Source organism: Ahaetulla prasina, chromosome 4 (assembly GCF_028640845.1).
Source record: "Ahaetulla prasina isolate Xishuangbanna chromosome 4, ASM2864084v1, whole genome shotgun sequence".
NCBI classification, from domain to species: domain Eukaryota; kingdom Metazoa; phylum Chordata; class Lepidosauria; order Squamata; family Colubridae; genus Ahaetulla; species Ahaetulla prasina.
Genome location: NC_080542.1, coordinates 35,978,544 through 36,006,514, shown reverse-complemented (window position 1 = coordinate 36,006,514; position 27,971 = coordinate 35,978,544). Strand labels below are relative to the sequence as shown.

Here is a 27,971-nt window from a genome sequence, read left to right as displayed (position 1 = left end):
AACCGCACCAACAACAACCTAACACATATAGATTTCACGAAGAAAATGTTGAAAAAGCTCTTCGCAAACTGAAACCATACCTATCTATAGGACCTGATGGACTATGTGCATACTTCTTAAAAAAGCTTTCCACTAATATAGCAGAACCCCTAAGCATAATCTTTGAAAAAGCCTTTACGACCAGTTCCCTTCCCAAACTTTGGTCACTAGCCACAATCATTCCTACCTTCAAAAAAAGGAGACCCCAGCTTAGTTGAAAATTACAGACCAATCTCTCTGTGCTGCGTTACCTGCAAAGTCATGGAATCTATCATCAACCAATACATTACCCTCCACCTAGAAACAATCAATCTACTCTCTAATAAACAATTTGGTTTCAGAAAAAAATTATCATGTAACTTACAACTTCTTCACTGCAAAAACATATGGGCTACAAATCTTGATCAAGGATAAACAATAGATGCAATATACATAAACTTCTGTAAAGCTTCAGTGATTCAGTAAAGTGATTCAGTGGTATACGACAAACTTTTCCTAAAACTAAAATCTTACGGCATCTCCGGACCCCTCCACAATTGAGGGGCCTCTGGTGGCTCAGCAGACTGTTATTAACACAACTGCTTGCAATTACTGCAAGTTCAAGTCCCACCAGGCCCAAGGTTGACTCAGCCTTCCATCCTTTATAAGGTAGGTAAAATGAGGACCCAGATTGTTGGGGGCAATAAAAGTTAACTTTGTATATAATATACAAATGGATGAAGACTATTGCTTAACACAGTGTAAGCCGCCGTGAGTCAGGTATAAATTCAAATAAAAAAAATATTGGATAATAGCATTCCTGTCAAACATACAACAAATGGTCAAAATAGGCAGTGCCCTATCAAATCCTGTTCCTGTCAATAGCGGCGTTCCCCAAGGCAGTGTTCTTGGACCAACATTCTTCATGTTATACATTAATGATCTCTGTGACCATATTAAAAGTAATTGTGTTCTCTTCGCTGACGATGTCAAACTATTTAACACTACCAATAATACAGCTACTCTTCAAAAAAAACCTTGACTTTGTTTCAGAATAGTCTAAAACCTGGCAACTCCAAATCTCAACCAGCATATGCTCTGTCTTACACATTGGAAAAAAGAATCCAAACACTAAATACAAATTCGACGGACATTACCTTATAGATGATCCCCACCCAGTCAAAGACCTTGGAGTCTTCATATCCAATGACCTAAGTGCCAAAGCCCACTGCAACTACATTGCAAAAAAGGCATTAAGAATTGTTAACCTAATCTTATGTAGCTTCTTCTCCAGAAACACTACACTACTAACCAGAGCTTATAAAACATTTGCTAGACCAATACCTGTCTGAAACCCATACCACATTTCGGACATCAATACAATTGAACGTGTCCAGAAATATTTTACAAGAAGAGTTCTCTACTCCTCTGAATATAACAAAATACCTATATCACCAGACTTGAAATCTTGGGTTTAGAAAACTTAGAACTCCGTCACCTTCGACAGGATCTATGTTTAACTCATAGAATCATCTATTGCAATGTCCTTCCTGTTGAGGATTACTTCAGCTTCAATCACAATACAAGAGCAAAAAATAGACTTAAACTTAATGTTAACCGCTACAATCTTGATTGCAGAAAATATGATTTCAGTATCAGAGTTATTAATGCTTGGAACACACTACCTGACTCTGTGGTATCTACTCAAAATCCCCAAAACTTTAACCAAAAACTGTCTATTGTTGACCTCACCCCATTCCTAAGAGGTCTTTAAGGGGCGTGCATAAGAGCACAAACATGCCTACCATTCCTGTCCTACTGTTTCCTTTCATTATATCCAATTTATATAGTTATTACATACTTATACTCATATATATGCTTATATATTATATAGTTAGTTCATGCTTATGCTTATATATATACTGTTGTGAATAAATAAATAAATAAATAAATAAATAAATAAATAAATAAATAAATAAATAAATGTAAGGCTGAGTCAACCTTGAGCCTGGTGAGATTTGAACTGCACGCAGTTGCACACAGTTCAAATTGCACGCAGCCTGCAGGCAGCAGAATTAGCTTGCAGTACTGCACCCTAACTATTGCACCACCGTGGCTCAAATATCCCAAAGATGCAGCTACAAATGGACAGGTCTCTTTTCCAGATAATTTGTATCCTTTGAATCACCCATCTGCTCTACTGCAAAATGTTTTCCCATTAGCTAAAGGGGGATAAACTGAAACAACGAAGCCTAACTGTAATTTCTGCCTTCTCCTTTCCACCATAGCAGTGCTTCCCAAAACTTTTCCTTCAGCCCATGGAGTTAAATAGAAAGATGGTTAATTATTTCGTTAAGATATGCATATGAATGTCAAAGAGTCATCATAAATCTGGAATTATAATTGGTACAATTTTTTTCTGATTGAAGACCGCGGGAATTAAGGGAGGAGAGAGAAGGGCAATGGAAGATTTTGGATTGTTGAATAGACTATTTCTTGGTAATATTGAAAACAAAGAGAAATGAATATGCTTGAAGAGAAAAGAAGTGAAAAAACTAAAGCAAAAGTAGAACAACTATATGAAGACCAAGTAAGAATCTTGAATTTATTATTATTTATTTATTTACCAGATTTATTTGCCACCCATTTTGTTCTGAAGAGACTCTGAGCAGCTTACAGCATTAAAAGCATTAGAACCATAAAAGATAAGTATTCTTCAAATGATAAAGTTACTGAGTTACAATCAAAGATAGAATTATAGTTTAAAAATGGGGAGGGAAAGACGGGGTGGGTGGGTGGAGGAATAGCAATAATACTTAGACTTATATACCACTTGATAGTGCTTTACAGAACTCTCTAAGAGGTTTACAGAGTCAGTGTATTGCCTCGAACAAGATATTAGAAGACTAATAGATTAATCTCACAACCAAATGAAGGGAAGTGGACATAGAGAAGAAGGACCTGGAGGCTGTTTGGACAAAGTACAAAAATATGTTCCACAATAAGAATGTTGTGGAAATGTGCAGATTTATGCTAATGGAAAAATGAAAAAGAAGAGTTCATGAGATGAGGAAATGAAAGTCATTACAGATGAAGAAATAATGCAAATAAGAGAATGCTGCAAAAATGAGCATGAAGGATATTTTATAATATGTATAAATAGAAAAAGATACAGACTTCTATACAGTGGACCATTTGTAATTGATCAAACATCCACAGTGGTTCATGTCATTTGCACCTTGACATTATGCAGATAATACAAATTACATCATTTGTATTGTTTATGTAGCATAAAAAGATCCAAAACTTATAAATTGTTGGTATGATTCAAATGAAATAAAAGGATATAAATGCTATAATTGGATCTTTGCATAATGAAATCATTACTTTTGCATTTAATGATCAGTTATAATGGACACACCTTTTTCTAGTTTATTTGTTAAAACAAGATTTCATTATAGCTGCATAAAATGTAGTCAAAAAGAAATTATTATTAATATTAAGGGCAGAGAAAACACAACATATATTTAATGGAAATAAAACACTTGTTTGGAAAGAGTAAAAAGGTCTAAACAAGAAGCCTTCAGCAGAGAGAATAAAATTAAAAATAACAACAAATTATTTAGGGGTGAAACTGAAAGGAGAGACTTCTAAAAAAACCACATTTGAATTGGAATTATTGTCATACATCAAAATATAATTGCCCAAGGGAGAAAAACAGTAAATAAATATCAATCTGATAATTTTGGAGAATAGTAAGGCTGTGTGTATAAATAGTATAACTGGAGAATATTAAAATATAAATGTGTCTTGCTTATGGCTGCGTGACTTTCAAAAATATTTCTGAAGATTAGTGGTATGCATGAAATGATACATATGTTTATTCCATGCATAGCACACTTATTAGTGTCTCACAATTCAGCCAAAGGAACATTTTGACTGCTTGGGATGTGTAGATTTGATGGAAATTAGGATGGTTTGCAAAGAAAAAGGTATGAATCTTTGTATAAGGAATGATGTAGAAGAGTACAAAGATGGCTTTTTAAAACAATAAATTTCATTAAATGTTACAATTAACAAGATAAAAGCTAACACAAACTAAAAAAGAATAAAAATAAAAATAGATAATGCAGAAAAAAAATAACAATAAGCTGAAGAAAAAAATGAGATAACTTTTTACTTTTTCACAACAAATATAAACAATTTTAATAATTGATAATTTTCTCTTGAAATACAACAAATAATTTCTTCTTCTCATCACTCATCTCTTATCTATAAAAAAATTAACACGTTATTGTTCAATCCTAATCAGCAAGTCAATTTTGCTAATCAGAGGAGCATATCTATTTTAATCTTAATCAAGTAAACCAACTTTATATTCCTTATGACTATAACTTGTTGCTGTATCCTTACAATTTATATTGTTTCCTAGTATATTTGATTGCTTATTTGTATCCTACAGTATGACTATCATTAAGTGTTGTACCTTATGATTCTTGATGAATGTATATTTTCTTTTTATGTACGCTGAGAGCATATGTACCAAAGATAAATTCCTTGTGTGTCCATTTACACTTGGCTAATAAAGAATTCTAACTTATCTTTACTTTTACTGGTCTTTAAATCTTCAAATAATGTCCTAGAATTTTATTTCTTTTCCTGTTTTTTATTTTGTAAATCCAGTGTAGGAAAATTCAAATCAATTTCAGAATTGTCTGGTAGAATTTGTTCCTCTTCCATAACATCATTTACTCACAGTCTATCTATAATGGCAGACATTATTAAAATTAACTTCTGAATCCATTGTTCACAAATATTCTTCAATTGACCAAAGTTGAAGTATTTTGTTCCTTACCCTGTTGACAAATTGAACTTGTGTTCTTCTCTTTTAATTGTAATTTTTTCCCCGTTTTTATCTAGTATCTTAGAATTTTTCTAAGTCTTAAATTCTTTCTTATAACTTCTTTTTCTAATGAAAATTCATCCACTCAGTTCCAACAGTCTACTCATGAAGAACAGTTGTCCAGAGTAGCTATGGGTCATCTTGCAATCCTTCCTTTTTCTGGGGAGATTTCTCCAGGCAGGATCCATCCTCTGATTGCTAATCTTAGTTGTAATACTATCCCCACTCCTTCAGGGATGTCTATATCTGTTGCCATGTCCTCACTGAAAGTATCACAATCAAGAGTATAGAGATGGATTTGAAAAGGGGAATTAACATCTGTTGTATAAATGTCAACTTACCTGGATAGGCAGCAAAGGGTGAGTACAAAACTCAAGATTACCCCACTTTGATTGTCTATAGCATAAGAACGGAGAGAAAGAATCTCTGGCAGCTCTTCAAGGTTTTATTACTATAATCTAAAATAATAATCAAAGTTTCAGTAATTCATACCATGCCTGTTTCCTGACATGGTTCACCTCCAAGGATTTACATCTGGTATAACTAAATTTAAGATTTGCTTTTTGTTTTCTCATCTCATGTATTTAATGATTTTGGGACATCAGCTTCTAGAATATTTTTAGTTGAATTCCTTCATCTTCCACCCACACAATATTTCCTACACTACTGCCTACCACACAATATCAAAGCATTATAGAGTCACCTGTAAGCTTAACAGCTAGCAAGATATTCTTTTATTCAACTCTTCAACCTTTTTCCTCTCAAAATTTATCTTGAATAGTTGGGGCCTAAAACTTTGATTTTTGTCCCATCAATTCAAAGTACTTTATTGTTCCCAAATATTTCAGGTTTATACTCTCTCTGCATACTTCAGACAGACACTTTTCTCATGAGGTTGGAAAAATGATCTCCTGACAATTCTCCCAAGCAGAATTATTATTGTATAAGCAGCACTAGTTTTTATATTTATAGTGTGAAGAATTTCTCTATGTTTTCAGATCATTTGAATGATCTGATTTGCAGATCTTACCAAGTTTCAGAGCAGTTCTGTGAGATATTTTCTTGGTCTTAACATTAATGTTCAACAATCAGTGAAGAAATTGACGTTGGATATTTTAACAAAACCATGATCTAAAATATACCTCCAAAACAACCCACGATCCTTATAAAAAAGAAAGATAAACATTATGGAATTGCTTTTATGGTTCCTAGACTTCAATATTATTGATCCTCTGTAAGAAAACACAAGATTTAAGAAGATTCCTGAGCTAGAAGATAGAAAAAAAATTCAATAATAAGTTTTAGAAGGGCTTCAGCTGGTTTCAGGAAATATATATAGTTCTTGGCTTACTATTATTTGTTTAGTGGCCGTTCGAAGATAGAACAGCCACTTATGACATTTTTTACACTTACAACTGTTGCAGCATCCTCATGATCATGTGATCAAAATTTCAATCCTTGGCAACTGGTGCATATTCATGATAGTTGCAGTGTCCCTGGGGTCATCTTTTGCAACCTTCTGACAACTCGCAAACCTAGAACAACTGTGTTACTAACTTAATAACTGCAGTGGTTTACTTAACTCTGGCAAAAAAGATCATAAAATTGGGCAAAACTCTCTTAACAAATGTCTCACTTAGCAACATAAATTTTGGGCTCAAATGTGGTCATAAGCCAAGGGCTACCTGTATTTGGAAGCTGTTTATCTGCCAAAGGAAGTATTACAAAGACTGAAAATGAGTCCAAACAGTTTATAAATAATTGTACATAAATAAGTGTATGTTCACATTCGTAGAAAGATGTTTAACTTTCTACCTTTGTGGACTGTGTCAGTATTGGTTCTCTTAGGAATTCACTGAAGCAAACAAGTTTACCAGAAGTGTCCACATTTTGCATAGAACTATTATGTTCATTTTGGTTGAAGGAAAATTAGATACAGGAAATATTCAAACATGGTTATGCTAAATTTCCTGGGCCATATTGATCCAGAACACAAATCCCCACTTTAGGGTGGGATTATTCTGAAATGCCTTTCACAAAACCAGATAAAATTAAAAAGAAAAGGTCAGGAAGTAGTAGCAATGATTGTCTATCTGAGCCAGATATAAAGCCAGGGTTTCTTTCAAACTGCCTTTGTTGCTGCTGTTTGGTTTGTTTAGTTTATTAAACCATTTCAGCAGCTTCAGAGATTCATTCCTTGGCACATCCTTCCTCACTGGCTGAGTTATCTCTACTTACCTTTTCAGCAATCAAGCCTTCTGCTCATAGCCTCCATTATGGTAAACACAGTATCTTAATTAAAGGACTTGGCTGGCTTGCACAACTCAAACAGATGGAGTCTTAATTTAATTAGTATACTTTAATTACCTATGATAATAAGACCTCCACCTGTGTCCAGGCCTCCCCTGTCCCCTAATTTTCCTTAAAATCAGCTATCAGAAGCAAGTGATCTCATCAGCAATAAACTGCAAAACTGTTGTTAAAATGTTTAAAGGAGGCCTCCTGCAGGCAACAGCCTTTCCTAGCGTGGCATCTTCCCAGCTGCTTTTTCAAGAGGTGATGGGAGTTGTAGTCCAACACTACTGTGGATGCAGATTTCAAACTTCTTCTTTCTTACAGAAGAAAAAAAATGCTTTTGCCCCAAAGAATGTACATTCTGAATTTAAAAGGAAGAAAGAGAACTAATGGAAGAAGCAAAGCAAGGCATAAATAAATAAATAAATCTCTTGAATAGATTGATTTGTGGCAAAGGCTTCATTATTATTAATTTCCAGCTCCAGCAACAAATTATTGCTTCTGTTTCTCAGTCCTTACATCCTATGCTCCATCTCCAAACCCTCAGTATTTTATATCTCCCAAGGACGCCTGCTTTTCATTGAGTATATTGAAAAAGAGAACTTTCCAAAAATTTTCCTCCCTTGATGTTTAATAAACCTTGAACTTTGAAATATTGCTATCTTAATTTTTTTTGTACCCCTCCTCCCATATCAGCAGTCTCCTCCCATAATCAGAAACAAAAGTCATTACCAATCTGAGAAGTTTGCTATGCAATGTGAAACTATTTTATTAAGGCAAAATTACTTCCCCTCCTTTAATTTTATATTCCTTATAATTGTGTGAAATATTCAAGATGCACCCATCTGTCCTCTGCACGTCTAATAACTTTAGAAAGAGGCCAGCAAGTACAGGATAAATGAAATCTTAAATGGTCCAGTTTTAGCCAAGGACTGTGAATCAATACAGGTTGTCTCTACTCAGCAACTGCCTCATACAGCAACCATTTGCAGTTACAATGGTGAAAAAGCAACTTTGCAACCAATCGTCATATTTACAACCTTTGCAAGTGTGCAAAGCAAAAGAAAGCCAAAGTAAGATTATTAGCACAGCTATGGTTGCATTTAGCAACTGCTTCACTTAATGATTGAGTTGCCAGTACCAGTTGTGGTCACTCAGTGAGAATCAGCTGTATTTCATTGTGCCTTGATGCAAACTGCTACCACTATCACAGCCCTTTAAGGCTGGAGAGAGACAACCACCAGTCCTACTCTAGCCACAAAGATTCCCGTTTGATCTTAGGCTAGTTTCTCCTCTCTGCTTAATACAGATAGTCCTTGATGTATAATCTTTTGCTTAGTGACCATTCGACGTAATGACAGCATTGAAAAAAGTGACAACTGGTCTTCACATTTATAACTATATACTGTAGCATTCCTTTGACCATAGAATTAAAATTCAGGCACTTTCTAACTGGCATGTATTTATGACAATTGCAGCACCCCAGGGTCATGTAATCACCAATTGAGACCTTCCCAGCTGGCTTCTGATAAGCAAATTCAGTGGGGGAAGCTAAATTCACTTAAAGGCTACATGATTCACTTAACAACCATGGCAAAAGAGATCATAAAATCAGGCACAACTGCCTTGTTTAACAATGGAATTTCTGGTCCCAACTGTGAACATTAGTTGAGTACTATTTGTATACAAAGGGCAAAAGGGGTGCTGCAAAGATAATATGGGCATAGAACCACAAATGCTACTTTGAGCTCCATGAAGTTCATTGACTTTCAGTCAGTGACTCCTGCAGCCTAATCAACTTTCCAGGTTAGTAATAGCAATTATGCCAAAGAAATAGTAGAATGGTTAATCTTAAGAGAAAGACTAAACCCAGAAAGCATATAAATTATATTAAATAAACCAGAAAAAAGCAAAATGGAAGCCGAGTAATCTTGTTCTTTGTTTTGTATTGCAAATTGTCTTCAGCCAATCCTAATAGGCATCATTATTTTCTTCTGATCCAGAAGTAATATACCAATATAATAATAACAGAATAGAATGCAATGGAATAGGAATAGGAATGGAGTGGAGTAGATTGGAATAGGAGTAGAGTAGAGTAGAGTATAAGAGAAGAGAAGAGAAGAGAAGAGAAGAGAAGAGAAGAGAAGAGAAGAGAAGAGAAGAGAAGAGAAGAATTGGAAGGGAGCTTGTGGGTCTTGCTTAGGCAGGAAACCCTATACCATTTGAGAGAAATGGTTATGCAATGTCTTTTTAAAAACATCCAGTGTTGGAGCATTTACAACTTCTGGACGCAATTTGTCAGCTTGAAGTAGTTGTGCCATGATTCTCTTTGCAAACTTTAAGCCGTGAAATATGTCTTAAATTGCTGTAAGATTTAAGAGACCCATTTTGACCATGAACCCCCAATTGCAAAAAAAGTCTGAAAATTTGGATTGATTAATTTGAGGGAAGGTGCTTTCGGCACCCAATATAGAGACCTCTGGAGACCATGCAGTTTGGGATCACATCTTAATACTTTTGTCCCAAACATCAGATGGTAGGATGGAAGGCCAGGATTAGCCTGAGATTCCTCTGAGGAAAGGCCTTTTCCAGTTCTTGCTTCTTTCCCGTGCTTCCTGCAGGGTATTGAGACTAAGGGCAGAAAAGCAAAGAAAGTGGGTGGTAGTGAAAAGGGGGGGGGGCTGGCACTGCCTGAGCTGTCTGGTTTGCTTTTGAACTTTCCATAATTAAGCCAACTTGTCTCCTCCGTTCTGGAGAGACATCTTTTCAAGTCACATAAAAACCACAGAGAGCACAACAGGGTGAAGCTTATTAAGGATCATTTCGACCTGTATTTGGGCAAACGTGCCCTGGAAGCATCAACAAAAGGAGCTATCCAGTGGCAGCTGCAGTAATCTTGGGGGGGCGGGAGAGTGGAGGGGGGGGGAGAAGATATATCTGTCAGCCGCAAAGACCACCAAGTTATTCTCCAGAAGTCATTCAGCAACCCAACAGATGGCTAGGCCTCTCTGCTGCCACCAGGGGATTGAGGCTATAACCAAGTAATGAACAGCATGCAAATGAAGGGTGTTCTGTGTGTGTGCATGTTTTGCTTGTGTATTTTTTTTTATGTGTGATGTATGTATGTGCGTGTATAAGTGAAGCCTTTTCCAATCATTCAGCAATCATCGTTATGGCAATTCTTTTCTTTCTGGCCAGAGCAGCTCTTTTTGAGAGAATCCAACTCATCTGTTGGGTCTCATTCAACAGTAGCCCTCATGCCAGCCCTGATCAAATGCCACATACAATCCAGCATGTGGCATGCTATTTTCTATTAAGCCTGTGTACTCCTCCCTGGGGAAAACTTTTCCAGAAAGCCAAAGAGCCATGCCAAAGATCACAGAAAGCTATCTACACAAAGAAGAGTTTTCTTCTCTCTACTTAAGAACATCCAATGAGCGTCCTCCAAATAGATCCCTTCCATTTTTTTCGACAGTGTTGGCTGGGCAATGGGAGTTTCAATCACCTGTATTAAAAGAGCATTAAGAGTAAGAAAAGCTAATGTACAATGACTGGCAGAAATTTTAATGCTGTAGATAATGGCCTTACTGAAAATATCAGGAAGTAAATTTGGAAAGTTTTGAAGTGTTTCACTAAATTATGATCCATCTCACCAATAATGACCTCCTAGTGTGTTATTGGTACAGAGGTATTAATTATGGTGTGCCTGGGCACAACAAAATTTTATTTTCTCTTAGCAGAGAAAAGACAAAAATCCAGTACCGCCACCACAAGCTATTATTAGGAAGGGAGTCTCTGCAATGTTTTTGAATCCAATATGTCCAAGTTGAGAAATAGGTAGTAGCCAGCCTTGGAGAAGAGGGCAGGCAGGTCAAAATACCATCTGCAACAGCCAAGCGTTCTCTGTTTTCCCACAGAACCTTTCCCCAACATATGCTGGCACAAATATATAAATACACTTCACTATTCACCTTTCCAAATCCTCTCTACTAGAACAAAAGCAGCTCTGTTGCCTTTTGTAAATATGCAGACGAATCAGAGCTGAACCAAACAGCTTGCAGACATTTGGCAGCTTGGAGTAGAAATAGCAGCAAAACTCCATCTATTGGAGTCCATCGTCTCTTCCTCTCCTTCCCTCCCAGGTATTACAGGACCTCCTGCAAATCTGCTCATACAAAAACATAAGCCAAAACACTTTCAGAAGTTACATTCATTCAGTTCAGAATCTGAAGGGTCTTTCTCTCTCTCGGTCTTTCTCTCTCTCTCTCTCACACATAAATTTAAAATCCATATTCAATTTACTAATGCCAACTTGTTTCATATTTTCAAACAATATGGAATAGAGAATGGCATCGGGATTTTAAGACACTTCTTCCTTATAGCAGCTTTAGGGGGTTCATAATGGCTGAAAGCTTCTCTGACCATCTGAAATCAGTGATATCACTTTTCAACAAGAAACATACCTGTCCTACCAAAGTATAAGATGTCTTAAAGGAGACTTCTAAAGCAGAGATGTTAAAAATAAAATTTCTGTCTCCACTAATTTCTGTGACAAGTTTCTGAATCTTTTGTCCTCAGCAAATGTGAAGTATAGCCCACAGCTCAGCTATCAAAGGATTGCTCATTTCAAGGCCTATCCAAAATGTTTTGCTATCTGACCCCAGGACAAGAAGCCAACCTTTTCTATTCAACATGCAGAAACCAGGGGTGGGGGATTACTGCAGACAACTCAAGGGACAATGTGTTTTGCAATACTGGATGAGAATCAGATATCCTGGAATGGCAGATCGGGTAGTTTTTTTTTTTAAACAAGCAGTATCACCTTCTGTAGTATTGTCCTCTTGAAAAGGCAGGGCTGATCTCCTAATGCTAGGGTGATCATAGATTTGGAGAGAATGAACCCACTCTGAAATTATCCACAAGAGGTTAATTGCTGAGATCGAGCATCCGTGTGCAAATGTATAAACACACATGGGATATTCTGCAATTAATGGAGTTCTTAGCCTGGGTTCATAAATCATGCTAAACCATGAGTTGCTTAACTATAGTTTATTGATTCGGCCCTAATTAGCTGGGTTCACATTAAACACTATGCAAAAAAAAAAAGCATGATTTAAAAGCCACTATGAGCAATTGCATACAAGATCTAAATCTAAAGCTGAGTTATGCAAAATGCAACCCTCCAAATGTCATTGAGATCCAGCCCCTATCAACACTAATCAGGGGCTGACAGGGAGGCATAATTGGAGCTGTAATGCAGAAAATTCTACAGGGCCATAAATTGTCCAAATTAAAGATTCTTTTCGTGCTTAACTCCATAGTTTCTTCTTTCTTATCCCTATTTTCTGTAGCACGCCATTTTATTTCCTTTTTGAGTGTTCTAATCAAGGTATCACTTATACCTTGCATTCTCCCATCCTCAGGAATTAATGTAATTATTATTGTTTTTATGTGCCTTGGTGTATCTATAGGGCTTGCATAGTTTTAACAAGAGACTATTAGCAGGGTGGTTGTAGATATAATGCAGAGGAAAAAGTTATGTACTCACTATTATGCTTAATTTTCACACACACATATACACTGCCAAGACAATTAGCTTAGCACTGAAGCCTTTGTTAGAAATTCCAAACGTTTTTCTTTTGAAAATAAAAAGAAACGAAAGAAGATAACAGTATTTTCTATTTGTAGATTCATACAGACAAATGAAGTAGAGTTGGCTTTTAAAGCATAAGGCAAAAGCTGAGGCATTTTCAAAAAACAGCAACTCCCTCTGCTTAGTTCGTTGTTTTGCTTGTGAACAGACAAGCTGTTGTCTTTCATAAGGTGAGAACAAACTGCTGAAAGGGAAAAAATAAAATAATCTCTCACAATAAAATGAGAAATATCTTGGCAGAATCCACCACCAATAATAATTTAAAGCCCAAGGGAGTTTGAGTGAAAGATCTCTTTAGTCAATAATGGTTGGTTCACTGTTAGACTGATAGTTGGAAACAATCCACAAAGCTTCTGGGGTTTGAAGTTTGCTGTCCAAATTTATTGTTGCCTCAAGGAGGCAATGGACAACTTTTTCATTTTACTGGCAAAGAGGAAACCAAAGGCCTCTGAGTTAAGAACTCATATACATAGATATGGGTTTTATAAAAGTAGGCATGGGGTGGAGAAAGTGAGTCATTCCTTTTCTGCTTACCCCTCTCTCATCACACAAGAACTCATTAATGACAGAAATTGATGGGCAGTAGGTACAAGACCGGAAAAGGAATTTAACACAATCTAACATTAATTATGGAATTCATTGCCACCAAGGAAGTTTAGATTGCTTTAAAATGATATTTGATTATCAAAAGCCAAGTCTGAGAGTCTTTTTAAAAAAACCAACATTTTCTAGTCAATTTTATATGGTCAATTGGACGGTTTTAATTTCGGCCTTTTTGGAATAAGTTTTTTAATTGTTATTTTAGTGTGTATATAAATTGTTTTAATGCAGGCTGTACACCGCCCTGAGTCCTTCGGGAGAAGGGCGGTATAAAAGTTTAATTAAATAAATAAATAAATAAATAAATAAATTCATTTCATAGAACAAGTTAACTGGACGACAAAGGGAGAATAATCTTGCTTTTGTGAATCTGATGGAGAAGCTTTTCAGAAGTGGGTACTTTTAAGAATTAGTTCCACAAAACAACTGAACTTCACTTTTAGCCACAGTTTTTAAGTAAACTACAGCTGGTTGTTTGATCATACTGATCCATATACATGATGGTTGATTTCACACAAAATGTGAAATCCAGTGAAGTCCATACTGTTTATAGAAATACAACAATGTGACTTAATATTGATAGAATATTATTGCATTATTACTATTTATTTCTTAATATTTATTTTTATTGCATTTATTATTGGACTGTGAACCACCAAGAGATGATTGCAAATGAGGCAGTATACAGTCTTATAAATAAAACAAAACAAATCACCATATTACGTAGCATAATATGCAAACCACAGAATGCCAGATGAAATTAAACTGGTCCAATCTAATGAGGACCTTCTTAAATGTGTGATTATTTCATATAAAACAAATATAACGTTTCCTTAAAAAATATTTCATTTAGAATAGCCAGCTTAAAGTAATAGCATCTCTATTGGCCATAAGAACATAAATCCATATTGTGGCAACATTTTTATGAGGACAACTAAAATGCATAATATAATGAGTGAGTAAAAATGGGGAAGAAACTATGGTTGATATTCAAAGGAGTGTCTGAGGCAGATCAAAAACTCAAAGTGATAACCACAACTAAATCCACGAAGTACCTTCCTGTTCATATGTAGCTTCAATCCCAGTGTTTGACCCATGACTGTATATTTTAATAAACTAATTTTCAGTCACACCTTTGCAACCATCTTGACTTTTTTTTATTCCCTTGCAATGTTTAGCCTTTGTTGCAGTATCCCCCTATTTCCCTATTTCTGACTTGCCTATGCCTATATTTTAAATTTCCTACTTTTAAATGCAATGGCTTGATTTTGTTTGGGGCACTGCATGGAGGGAAATAGAATTCTAAAACTTTGGCTATTCAATTGCTACAGAAATTCAGTTCTGAGCTATCTAAGTCATCTTGGGTACTGGAACTATATGCAGAGATTTAAGGTTTAGAATATCTCTAGGTTTCTCACCCCTTGTATATTGTAAGCTTTTTATATGCCAAATGACAATTTATATTTCCATGATATGCCTATGTGATTAACTTAGCCAGTGTTAATACTGGTACACTCTGCACAGCTCACTGGGGCTGAAATATATCACAAAACACAACCAAAATAGCCTGGCATATAAAAGTTTAGGCAGTAATACATGTTAGGCTCCAAAGTTCCATGGATACCAGTGTTTTCACTAGACCTCCAAAAATATTACAGATCACAAATATAATTACATTCAAATTCTACTTCAAGACATTTTTCTCTAGCCAACAAAACTGCCATATATTTGTCAAAATAGGCTCTCTCTTTTTTTAAAAAAAATAGGCTTTTAAAAAATAATTAAAATTGAAATTAAGATCCATTTATATTCATATTTGTTTCAGAGCTGCCAAAGATCAAATCTGTGGACACCCACAGGGTTATTTTTGACAACACAAACTGCAAATGTAATATAAAGATTTGTTGGATTCTAATTTGGTCCCTTATTTTACAAAATGAAAACCAGAAATCTGAGTTCAGTATATTCTCTTGGGAAACCATACTTTAGGCAGAATTGGAAAAGGTAAAAACTATTTTTACCGAATATCGTAGACTGGTTGGAAGAAAAGTGCCCTGAGTTTCCCTAAAGAATCAAATAAATAGAAAGAACATTGCTTATTACCATCTTTGGACTTGCAAGTGGCTTGTTTGTTTGTTAGATAGGTAAACAAATAAATAAGGAGCTAATTTATGCTTTACATAAATAAGCCCTCCCTTTGTTGTGGGATTCAGCTCTCCCAACTGTTCATCTGGCTCACACCACTCCACGGCAGCACTAGCACGACACAAGCCATACATGGAGAACTGCAATTTGGCTTTTGAAGGCAGACAGGAGGGGCATTGGTGGGAGGTTTATGAACAGTTTGCTGCAACCCAGATCCTATCATTGCCAGATGGCTTCAGCTGTATCAATTATTGCTTATTTTTTTAAAAGGTACTGAATCCCACACTCTTAAATTGATAAATGAAGCTTGAGGATAAGATATACTACCATCATCTAATCATCTCTCTTCAAGGTAACTTTGATTAACCATTTAAAAGGATTTTGCAATAACCAAAATTTTGCAGTGGGCTGCTAGACAATTTGCTTTGGCCATAAAGGCATATCCTTCATCAACCACAGATGTACTGCCCTGCCCTCTTTTGATGAGATTCCAAGGACAATAATGAGCAAGATGCTTAGATAAAATTTATTTCCACATATGGATCAAAGGTAGCTTTTTTCCCTGTAATTTTAGGGCTGGGATGAGCTTGATATTTAGACTGCAGCCCCATCATCCCTCAGCACCATAGCTATTCACTGAGTGTAATTAACACTGGTCAGAAATTGCCAAAATGTGCTTTTATTGTTTACTTATTCTTGGATATATAAGAATCTCATTTCAAATTTATTCTTGATGTTCTTGAACTTACTTATGGCTAGAACTACTACTTCAAGTGTTGTTGTTCTGTTACATAACTTTCCAATGTTTGGAAACCTGCCTGCTTGCCTATACTTGTCAAAAACTGAAAATCTGTGTCAAAATATATTCTCTTAATATTTAATTTGAACATGGAAAGCCAAAGAGCCTATGAACTACCAGAGGCGAGGTGACTGAATAAAGTGAAATACAGTATTTGCACAACTCTTCGGTCAGTGCAGCAATGCCACACACTATATATGAAAATTTCTCCCAAAGTACCTTCTCTTTTTAGAAACATCTCAAAATAAAATTTTTATCAAATTAATTAAACAGTATTAACAGAGAATTTTTTTTATGTAACACAAGCACAGGGGACACTGGGTTGCAGATCTATTAGAGTACATACATTATTCAAAGAACTCAAATATCTTTTTTACTTGCTTTGTTGAACATGTCCTCCTTTCTCACTTAAATATTGATCTGGAGTTCTCCGTGAACAGTTCCTAAGCAGCTCCCTGAAATATAAAGTTGCCCAGATGGATGTTCTCAGAACTACTGCACTGTATTTCAATTTTGGATGCATTTTTCCCCAAAAGCTCAAAGTAATGCCACTTCTGGAAATATATCTCAAGGGTGAGATATTTTGTGATTAGAGGTAATAAACAGTTTACAGGAATTAACTTGTTTCTGAATAATATATTAAAATGTTAATTCTTTTGGGAACTATTTATACAATATATTAATAGTTTCCTCCAAGGATATGGACATTTTAATTTTGGCTGTATATCTTTTTTTCCAGGTTCATCAATATTCTACTGAAATCATACCCTCTTCCACAAGTCCCATTACTCCATCTGTTTAAAGGAAAGGCTTAAGTCCAAGGGCAGAATCAAAAAGTCAGGATGATTTCTGTTTGTTCAGCATGAATCTTTCACAATGGTACATTTATCTCTAGAGAATATAGGAAATGTTGGCCTCCTATAATCTCAGGGTGAAAGGGAGAGATTAGGCTGAACTGACCTTATCCTTAAACCTTACATTACCCATACTATCTAACATGCTAGGTCAGTAGATGGATGGTGCCACTCTTTCCCAATTGATTGATGAGGGATTAAAACCAACATGGGAAGGAAGGTACCAAGTTTGGGGAGGTTGCACTCTACAGATGTAACACCTTAAGATCACTTTACCAGGAGTCAGTTTCTTATCACTGCATGTTCCAAAGATCAAATCATCAAGTGCCATCTTCCAGATGACCTTATCAACTTGCTGTTTTGGTATATTTATTTTGCTTTTTGGCTATTTGTATAATCTTGGGTTGCTTTTTGACATTCTCCATGCCATTTAGGGAAGTTTGATTATAGATTGAATAGAAACTGAGTATAAACATATGAAATGTGATCTAAGTACTACCTTCCCCCTTGCAATAAAAATATATCTATGTATTTTAACACTTAAGACATAAAACATCTGCCAAAGGAGATAGTAATACAACTTACAACTACTACTTAAAATTTGCCCTTATGCCATATGAAATGCATCTTCATCTATTTCCAGAATTGAGCCACAGGCCACACTAAATTCTTAGTGTCCCATGATCTATTCATAGCTACATATTCATGTATATATATACATACTGAGGTCAGGATGGTACAGATAGATTTGGTGCACTTTGGTCAATATTAAAGCTATTGTCAATCGAGTGCTTTTCTATTTCTTTCCTAATAACAGTTGTAGTATGAATAAGAAACCCTAAGAACAATAGGGCATTCTATGTATCAAATATAAGCACAATCATATATAAATACAAGTTATGCTATTGTTCTGATAACATGATGGCATAGCTTTAAGCCCAATGCCCCTTCTCTATTTTCTTTCATGTTTTGAGTAGTGTTAATAAATGCCTTAAATCTGGAATATCTTTTAGAAAGACCAGTCCAGTTTTTGCCATTTTGTTTTGGATTTCATAGAACAGGTGTACTAAAGTCTCTACAATGTTTAAATTTTAATTGCACTCCTTAAATTTGGTGAACATCTATTAATATTTAACAACAGCTAGAGTTCTAACAGTTGGAGGGGGGGCATTTGTAGAGAACAATGCATACCAGGTTTCCTTAATTTTACACTAAACAAAAAACAAGGTTTTCAAGTCCTTCCCTGTGGCAAATTTCTTACACATACTTATGCGTCAGACCACAGGTCCAAGGAAAATGGAACATCTCAAAAGCCTAAACTCTCTGAACTCAGTGAATCTTCATCAGAAATATTCTTTTTGTATGTGCCACTTGGGTAGTAGGTAGTTTCAGCTCTTATTTTTCTGTATGTTCCCTTAGAATAATATAGCTGGAATAAGCCATTTAGATCGCAGAATCTCATTCTCTATCCAGCATCAGTAACAGATGGTGACCAGTCTCTGCTTGAAAATGAGTCCACCATCTCCTAACATAATTGGCTCTATTGTCAGACTGCTCTGATTGGACCTTTCTCCCTCTCCTGAGATCAATCATGCTTTTGTCTTCATTGTATATTATAATCTTAGCATCTAAAGTACAGCAATCGTAAGAAACATTCTACTTCATAAGGAATATTCTACTAGATTGTTGTTTTGTTGTGATTGACTTGGGATTATTAATCAGGACACAGCTTTGTTGCTTGTTTACTAAAAATGTAGCTCTAAATGATGCCCCCTCCAATTCAGTGTTTGTTGCTATATGTATCTTCCCCTGGTACTTGCACAATGCACCCCATCAAGTCTTATTCCTGGTTAGAACACACAAAAGCATCTCATGCTGTGAATTAACAGAAAAGATAAGAGTTCGGCACAGAACAAAGAATCAGCGTGAGAGCTAAAATAGCAGCAGACTTACTTATGCTTTGACTGCTTTACTTCCTAGTGTATTTTCTTAATTTTTTATGAATATGACAATTTTCTAAGTACGAGAAACAGTCATAATGGGATAGGATAAAAGGCTACTTGTATGGCCAGTTAGGCTACAGCAGAACTGAGAAAACCAATACATTAGTCTGGCTTGCAATTTGAGCGTTTTATGACACAGAGCATTTTTTTTTGGGGGGGGGGATATAGAAAAATAGGAAGCCTGGAAGCCTACAATTATTTTTTCCCTTTCCTGATTTTGTCATTTAACACTCTTTCTTTATCACAACAAGCTCTTACCAGAACAGATATAAGTGGCATTAATGAATCGGTGGACATGTTTGGTAGAATAAAACAATTCCTCCTCCTGTTTTGAATTGTCATCAAATCCTTGCCCGAGATCATCTTAGCTTTTTCTGATTGAGAAATGGACTTATGTTAAGAGAAACAAATATGGATTCAAAAGTATGTTTTTGGCTATTTTCTATACTAATTGTACTTCTTTATCCCAGGCTCCTATAACCTGTGTTAAATGAACCATCCATCACTCTCCCTGATTAAAATGTGTCTCTTTGCTTGAGGTCACAGAAATAAAATTTCCCTTCCTTGCTTGGAAGAAATCTCCTAAACTACTGAGGATGCACATTCTTGGTCTTCTTTCCTCTGGGGAAGAAAGGGTCAAACAGGTCCCCGAAGAGGTTGCCTTTCTTGCCCCTGAGCCTATGGCTCCCCCAGGGAGGTGATTGCCAAAACCAGCCTTGCTTTCCAGTCAAATGCCTCCCTGAAGAGAAGGCAAGGCTGGTGATGTCAAAGTCCGTTTAACTTCTTGCAAGAATGTCTGCATCTTCCAAGTAGAAGCTGAGGCAAGAGACTCCCTGAGCAGTTATAGCTGCTCTTGCAAATCCAATGGGGATGAAATCTTTGTCAAGTAACAGCAAACCTTTTGGTAAACAACCCAGCTTCTTTTCTTGGAGTAATTACAGCAACTTTTTATTCATACCTAGAGAAGCAGATGTGATGCATCGCTAACAAATCTTGCTTTCTTATTCAAAATGCTGTTTAAGCAGGGAAATTGGGTTTACTGGAATTTTGCTGAACACGAGTAGTGCAAGCTTAATGGACAAGGCTTCAAGCAAGTTTAAGATCTTAAAAATTGCTGTGATACATAAAGTTTTTTTTCTTCTCCAAGGTCAAATGCAATGATTCCATGTTAATCTGCCTTGTAGAATGGAAGATCCATAGTTGTAGTCTAAATTATTAGCCAAAATGCAGAAGCCATTAACTATTCCTTAAAATGCTAACAAGGGCAAATCTATTTAGAAATATGCCAGTAAAAATAGTATTTTAGCTGGCTACTAAAGTCAGTTTTTTTAAGGCATCTTTGCTATGACTGTGTTGATCAGCCTGTCATACATGTGACAATTTCTTTAGGCGTCTTTTTTTTAATATTGTGAAAAGGAAGTTGAAAATTCCCACCTGAGTCACCACCACATATGTGTCATTTTTGAATCAATTTTTTTGCTGAGAAATAGTAAACAGTACAGAGCTATGGATTTATATGTGTGTTTGTGTGTGTTTTAAGAAAAATCCCAGAACTCCTACAATACTGCAGGATAGATCAATATTATCCTCATCCAGTTCGCAACAGGGATGATGGAAGGGCAAGAAAACAGCGCATTTCCGTTGGAGGCAAGAATTTGCACAGGTTTCCAGAGTCTTTATCAACCTCTTTAACACTTGTCCACTAATAAGGATGATCATTTCACTCCTGTTTCCGGCATGGGCATGGGCTAACAGTTCCATCCTAAGTTAAGTTCAAACTGCTCTTCTTTCTTGGTATTTTTTAACTCAAGAATCTCCTTTCTCTATATACTTCTGCTTGTTAGTATATAGATCACTTGCTCATTAACTTCCTTTCTGGCTTGCTCTGCTTCATGATTAAGACTCCTCTGTTTTCACCTTCTGGAAAACTTCTGCCAGATATAGGACCATTAACTGGCACAGTTCTCTATTAAGGCAGCTTAAAATTGAAACAGTTCTACCTGAAGGACTGTCCCATTTATCTGAACATAAAGGTGTCAGAACATTGGGCTCCACTTTTGCTAGTGTTACCCCCTATTTCCATTTTATAAGGCAGCCACAGCTTCTCAAAAGAAATTGACATTTTCTAAAAGCAAAGTCAAGGGAAGAGTGGAACCAAAACTTAAAAACAAAGCCAGTGGTAAAATAAAAGGGAGATAACAAAATGCAAAGGAAAATTCAAAGGTTTCTACAAAATATCTTGAATGCAGATTATTTGGGACCAAAAGGCTAATTAAAGAGTCTGGTGAAAACAAATCATGTCCACAAACTATAAAAAGTTTAATCAGGTTGAAAAGGAAGACTGAAAACTGAAGTTGGTGAGCGGGGACATCAAATGGGAAAAATAAATGAGGCCATAAAAAGGAGCAAATTTAAATTTCTGTTCAGGTCCTCCTCATCACTGTGCCAACTAGGTGGCAGTATCTAATTGGCTGAAAAGCTAGGTAGATTAAATCTGGTCAGAATTTGTGTGGAAGACCTTCACAAAGCCAAAGTTTGTGCAGTAGACCGAAAAAATCTTCCAGAAACCATCTCTGTAACGGAGGAATATTTTACCTTTACTTCACTGCTCTAGTGAGGCAAGGCAACATTAGGCAAAGGACTTTGAGGACATGTCCAAAAAAGCACTGCATCAACTGCACTCCCATTGTCTAAAATGCAAATTTTATGCTTATCGTCAGAGTAAATTATTATAATTAAATTGGGGAAGTGTTCCTCCGTACCATATTACTTCTGTTTTTCTTTAGGGATTTTTTCTCAGGCTTAGAGATAAAATGAGGATCCCACAGGACAGACTTTATCCATTCCAAGTGGTATGCAGTATCTCTATTTGAGGTATCGATAGGCTGAGAGATTCAGATACTTATCTCTTGAGCCAATTTCCTTTGTAGAAAAGGATAAAGAGAAAAATACCCCCCCCCAAAATACTGAAGAACTAATACCTGCCTTCATGACCCCAAAGAGGGCAACTTTCAGAGCAAGATCTTACCAAAGTATTAAACCAATACCTTAGCAGCTGCTGCTATCATCCCTGGGTGTGAAATATTTGCATCAATAAAACAGACACATAGAACTAAATCTGAACTTGGAGAAAATGTGTTTTAAAAAAAAAGAAAAGAAAAGAAAACCCATGAAGACAAGACATAGTAGCGCACAGTACAAAAGAGTAATTATACCCCTCCCCCCCCCAAAAAAAAACTCAAAAGGAGAAAAAGAGCTTTACCACAATTTTGGAACATTTTACCTGTAACAGAAAATGGGCTTAAAATGAAACAGGACCAAATTTTCTACATACCAGTAGATGAATACAAATACTCAGTTGTTTTTAGCAACTCAGAACAAAAATCTTTGACATGAGTATTCAGGGACAATTAAATTTCTTTTTAAAAAACAAAACAAAAAGGATTTTTATGTGGAAGAGGAATCACGGGAGTTGAGAACTAAAAAAAAAAAATTAAGCAAGGAAAAAGAGAAGAGGAACAAAGCTCCCACAATATCTAAACAATTAACCATTGTTCTTGGATATCCCATTCCAAGTGAAGAGGAACCACAATGGTTCCTGAAAGCTGATAATGGCTGTCTCCATCCTACCCCTGTCTTCCAGAAAGTGTATCCTGGAGCAGTCCCTTTATCAGCATTTTTAAGAAGCTGTCATTTAGACAGGATTTATTCATTTGCTTCTTTCTTTTCCATCCCAATTCATGTACAAGACACAGCAATCATCTCATCATGGCTGGACGGTAACTGTAGAAATCTCAGTTGGGTCGGAAGGTCTGTCCTTGTTTCAAAAATCTTTTAACAGAAATTCCACTGATGCTTCCTTTCATGGGATTTGGTTTGCCACGGCCAACTCATTTCCCCCATTCCCCACAATTGATTTCCCAAACAAAGGAAAATGTCTTCTTTGCTCCAAGCATGCCATTTTCTTCTGTGCTATTAGATGAAGAAGCCTCTTGTTGGTTTTTTTTCACTTTAAATTCCATTTAAGATTGTGGAATTGTATGCCTAGTCAATTTTTTAAGTTCTTGACTCAGCCATTCAAAGGAAAACACACAGAAAATGCAGCAACAGAAGGTTGAACAATCCCCTTTCCCAAAGCGTATCCCTCCCCTGTTTGCCCCAAAGTCGATTTGGTACTGTTTTTTGTTTTGTTTAGAAGTCTGCATGTCCCAAAACACTTTTCCTCCCAACCCTCCCTGACCCACCCAAAACAAAATAAAAAGCTCCACGGGTTGCATCATCTACCTGATGGTCAAGTTTGGAGAAGCAACTGCTTCTGTTGCTACTTCAAAAAATTTTTAAGAAAAAAACAGACAGAGGGTTGTGCAGTGGGGGACCCAGCCTTAGGATTGCTTCAGTCGTTTGCGTGGGGGTCCCAGAAAGGGGCACTGTGCAGAGGCCAGTGAACGATAAGCCTCTGCTACCAAATGAGGGTGAGACACTACCATCGACTTCCAGCCTGCAGTCTCCATGACATCAGAAGCATGGCTGAAAATAATAATTAAGAATTCAAAATTACTAGACTGAAAAATGTTAATAAAAATCAACTATATCTCAGCTAAATATTATCTATCTAAAAATGTCTCTCAACACAAAAAACTGTATTTTTCACTGCGCACTGTTGGACATTATTCTTTAATAAAGATGTCTCTATTCCTGTACGACTATTTTGAGGCATATTTATTTATTTGTTTGTTTATTTATTTATTACATTTTTATGGCCATCCAACTCAAATTTTTATTTGTGACTCTGGTATACAATAAAACAAATAAATCAAAAAGACAAATAATCCCAATTAAAAGGGATGAAGGAGAAATAGTATTACTGCTGCTGCCATCTTCCTTGGCAAAAACAGTTGAACAAAAATGTTCCTTTCCAAAAAGGAGCTTCATCTATATGTGCAGTAAAGCTGTTGGATGATAAATCCTGAGAGTTGCAGCTCTAACACAACTGGACAGAACCATCTTGAGGAATGCTGTAGTAAGAATCTGTTTATTCAAGACAAGAACAAACATTCGAACAGCTGCTGGCTATTTGCCATCTCTCCAGAGTTGATGACATCTTTAGGGTAGAAACGAATCTTGACACAGAACTTTTAGGCTACTATTAGACACAATTATTTCCCCTGGTATCCTGCAGAGGATCTGAATGCAGATTTCCATCCCCAATCAACTTTCCTATGCTGAGAAGAAGAGTAAGATAATTCTAAGGTAACTCTAAGGTGCAGACTCTATATATCTCTGGAAAGATATCCTAATTTAAAAAAAAGAAAAGGTTAAATATTTCCCCTGTCCAGTCGTGACCGACTCAAGGGGGCGGTGCTCATCTCCGATTCTCAGCCGAGGGAGCCTGCATGGTCTGAGAGACGCTTCCGTCATCATGTGGCCTGCATGAAAGTACGGAATGCAGTAACCTTTCCCACTGAAGCGGTACCTATTTATCTACTCACATTTGCATGCTTTCGAACTGCTAGGTTGGCAGGAGCTGGTGCGAGTAATGGGAGTTCATCCCATTGCACAGTGCTCAGGTCTTGAACCCAGGCTATCAGCTTTCCAGTTGACAAGCGCAGTGTTATAACCACTGAGCCATCACTCCGCCCATCCTAACTTAAGTAAAATGCCAAACTTTGCTTTGAAGATTATCCTTGCTAGATTTAACTCACTAGAATCAAAAAAGAAAGCCCACTTACTAGTTTATGAAGTCAACTGCCTGAGTTTTTAGCTGGTCAGCACTGTGTAGATCAGCCAGAATTAGGATCTCTGCTGCATTCTCCACTGACAAATTGCTGCACAAAGCATCTTCACACATCACTTTCAAACGTTCCAAAGCATACTGCAAAAGATATCCCCCCAAAGTGGACTGTTTAAACATGTATGCCAAGTTTTTCATAACTTTCTAGCAACCTGAAACAGCATCAGAACCCAGGCCACAAAGCATAATGAGTTAGATAATCGTGCTTACAAAATACCTAGTTTAAATATATGTGGATTTAAATGGGGCTTCAGTAAGCATCCATTTGGAGCTAATCCCCCACCACATTATACAATAGGAATCTCTAATAACTAACACATGTACAATCATTCATGGATGCTGGGTATCAGTCAATGTTGCTCATAAAGAATGAGAAACCTATTTCTTAAAATAAATGTCAACAAATTAAAAACAGAAACAGTGCTATACTTCCTGCTTCACATTGCCGTGCTTCTTTTTAGCCACAAAATATTCAAATTCGGGCCAACCCTTGATCCCAGAACTAAAATTTAAAAAAAATACACTGATTAATTAGCAGAAATTATTTCCTGGGCTGAACTTTGAAGAACTGAGCATAGGGAATATGCATGCTTGCATGTGAACCTATATTAGTTCTTTAGGTACCACAGCATCTCAGGATCTCTTCCCATCCTCCTCATAAACATTGGAAAGACAAAAATGAACTCTCTAATCACATCTTCACCCAAGAGCCCAATGGAGGTCTCTGAGGTTTTAGATAGGCATTGCATTTTGTTTATAGAATAATTACGTATTTTTCCCAAGAGACTGGAGGAAGACAGAACAAACTGTTCCATAACCTCTTGGGCAAGTATTAAGAGGTTTTATGTGCTGCCATAAAAGATTTTGCTTTCTGTTTTCAAAAAGACACCCAGAGATGTTTAGAAAAAGGAACTATATAAAAAGTCACAAAAGCTCTTCAACAATTAAAGCCCCATTCAGTACCACCACTCTACTCTCGTTATTAAGTGTTGCTGCAGCTAAGTGGGTGTTAAACATATTTATTACTGAACCATACTGGAAAACCAAGGTAGGCTTTTACTGTGCAAGCACAAATGGATGAATGGTGGAAAAATATGTAGAAGATAGGGAATATTTCAATTTTTAAGGAGTGGAGGTTTTTTTTACTTAAAAATGATAACACCTCAACTGCCATAATCAATCTAAAGTTCATGTGTGCTTTCTTCTCTTAAAATATGGCTTGGCTCTTCAGAAGTTTTCTTTCTTTTTTTTTTTTTTACTGTTTACTGGATAATACACAAATAATTCATGTTTTTGGAAGCCCATCTTTCTCAGCTATATCTCTGCTTCTAGCTCCATGCCTGCAGCCTGGCTACTTCCTGGTGTGCTGGGATACAATTAAGTATACAAGTTGGAAATATTAGATTGGAGACAGATGGCCAACGTGGAGTTTGATTGGAACAGTTTTAAGTTATTCACTGAAGTATGTACAAAGAAAGAGAAACGTAACTTGGTTTCACTGATATCCACCAATTTATTCTTAACATCGAAATATTATGCTATGTGAAACAATGGTTAAATGGTTGCACACCAGCAGAGATGATCTGGGGGTTAGAATGTGCTGTGATGGAAATTGTTCATGTTTTTTTATCCTGACTGGTTTCCTTTGCCTATGCTATCCTCTTTGACAATAGACTTATGGGTGTGCTACATTATACTTCAATAGGGCTCAGCTTGTAATACTGGCGTTCCAAAAAATAAAAACTTAAGATATGCCTACTCAAGAATGTGAGTAGAGTTAAACAAGAGTTAAGAGGGTAATATAGAAATACCACAAATACATTGACATCATGATCTCTATTCTAGCCTCTCCCAATTTTTGTTTTTCTACAAGATAACAGCTAACTTTCCCTTTTACCTTGTCAGCAGCTGCAAGCAGATCATCAGCCATTTTGTCAAGATTAGGTGCCTTCCCCGTATAAATGAAGCACATCATTTCTTTAAAAACTTCAGGTTCCACATCATTGATTTCAACTCGATTCTGTACCAGAGAAGAGAGGAGAGGAGAGGAAGATTATTCTTCTGAGGCAAGAGAAACCTTTCCGAGCCTAAATCTTTCTTTCAGCAAGAATAACTCTCTGTATGCAGGGATGGAAGCCTGTTTATTTGTATTTATATTGCTGCTTATCTCATTTAGTGACTCTGGGCATCTCCAAACCTCTTAGGCTGATGACTGCACTTGACTTCAGGTGAATGACAAGGATTGCCCTTCAAAAAGATACGTTAAGGTTAAGAAAACAGGTTAAATATGATTTTTGTATCTTATTACAAAATAAATAACTGTTAATTTGAGTATAAAATATTTAATACTTTTCTCATTATATTACTGAAAAAAACGAATTTGATGGCAAATTTTGGAATGTTCTATGTGCCAGACCAAAGGTTTAAGGGCCTGTATTTATAAAGTCTGCCGTAAACTATATGCAAACATAGGTTAAGAATGACATATTCCTTGTAGCTCTACAAGAAGGCAAACACAACTTCTTCCTTAGCCTTTTTTTCCCACCAAGTCTACTTGTAATAAAAGAAATCACTAGCAATGAACATTATAGAATCATTCTAAACAGAAGAGCAGCTTTTTTCCTAAAGTCAATTTGGAAAGGAAGATGAGTGGCATATAAATTTAATAAATAAGTAAATACATTTCCAATGTGTTATTTTATTTATTTCCTCAAGAATCTACACCATAAATTAAAATATACTTATCTCTACCATATCCTATATATAACAAGTAAGGTGAAATGTTTATATAGTTATTTGGACCCTGACTCTATTCAGTTTCACTGAGACTACAATCTCAGATTAGCAGCCTGTCCTTCAGATCTAACTGCTGGAAATAAAGAATTTAAAATCAATTGCCCAATAACACTG

The 27,971-nt window shown here is 36.2% G+C and overlaps 1 protein-coding gene across 2 annotated transcripts in view; it reads right to left on the bottom strand.

The window, feature by feature from the left end:
• Positions 1–1,950: 1,950 nt before the first annotated feature.
• Positions 1,951–27,971, bottom strand: part of SPOP (speckle type BTB/POZ protein) — a 103,774-nt gene continuing 77,753 nt past the window's right edge. The window contains exons 6-8 of one of the 2 annotated variants that reach the window (XM_058180269.1): positions 26,959–27,081; positions 25,000–25,142; positions 1,951–23,797 (exon numbers count right to left, since the gene is read on the bottom strand). In XM_058180269.1, coding sequence (XP_058036252.1) covers positions 23,653–23,797; positions 25,000–25,142; positions 26,959–27,081 — 411 coding nt within the window. In that variant the 3' untranslated portion in view covers positions 1,951–23,652. The remainder of the gene's footprint in view (positions 23,798–24,999; positions 25,143–26,958; positions 27,082–27,971) is intronic. The other variant, XM_058180270.1, reaches the window with a different exon arrangement.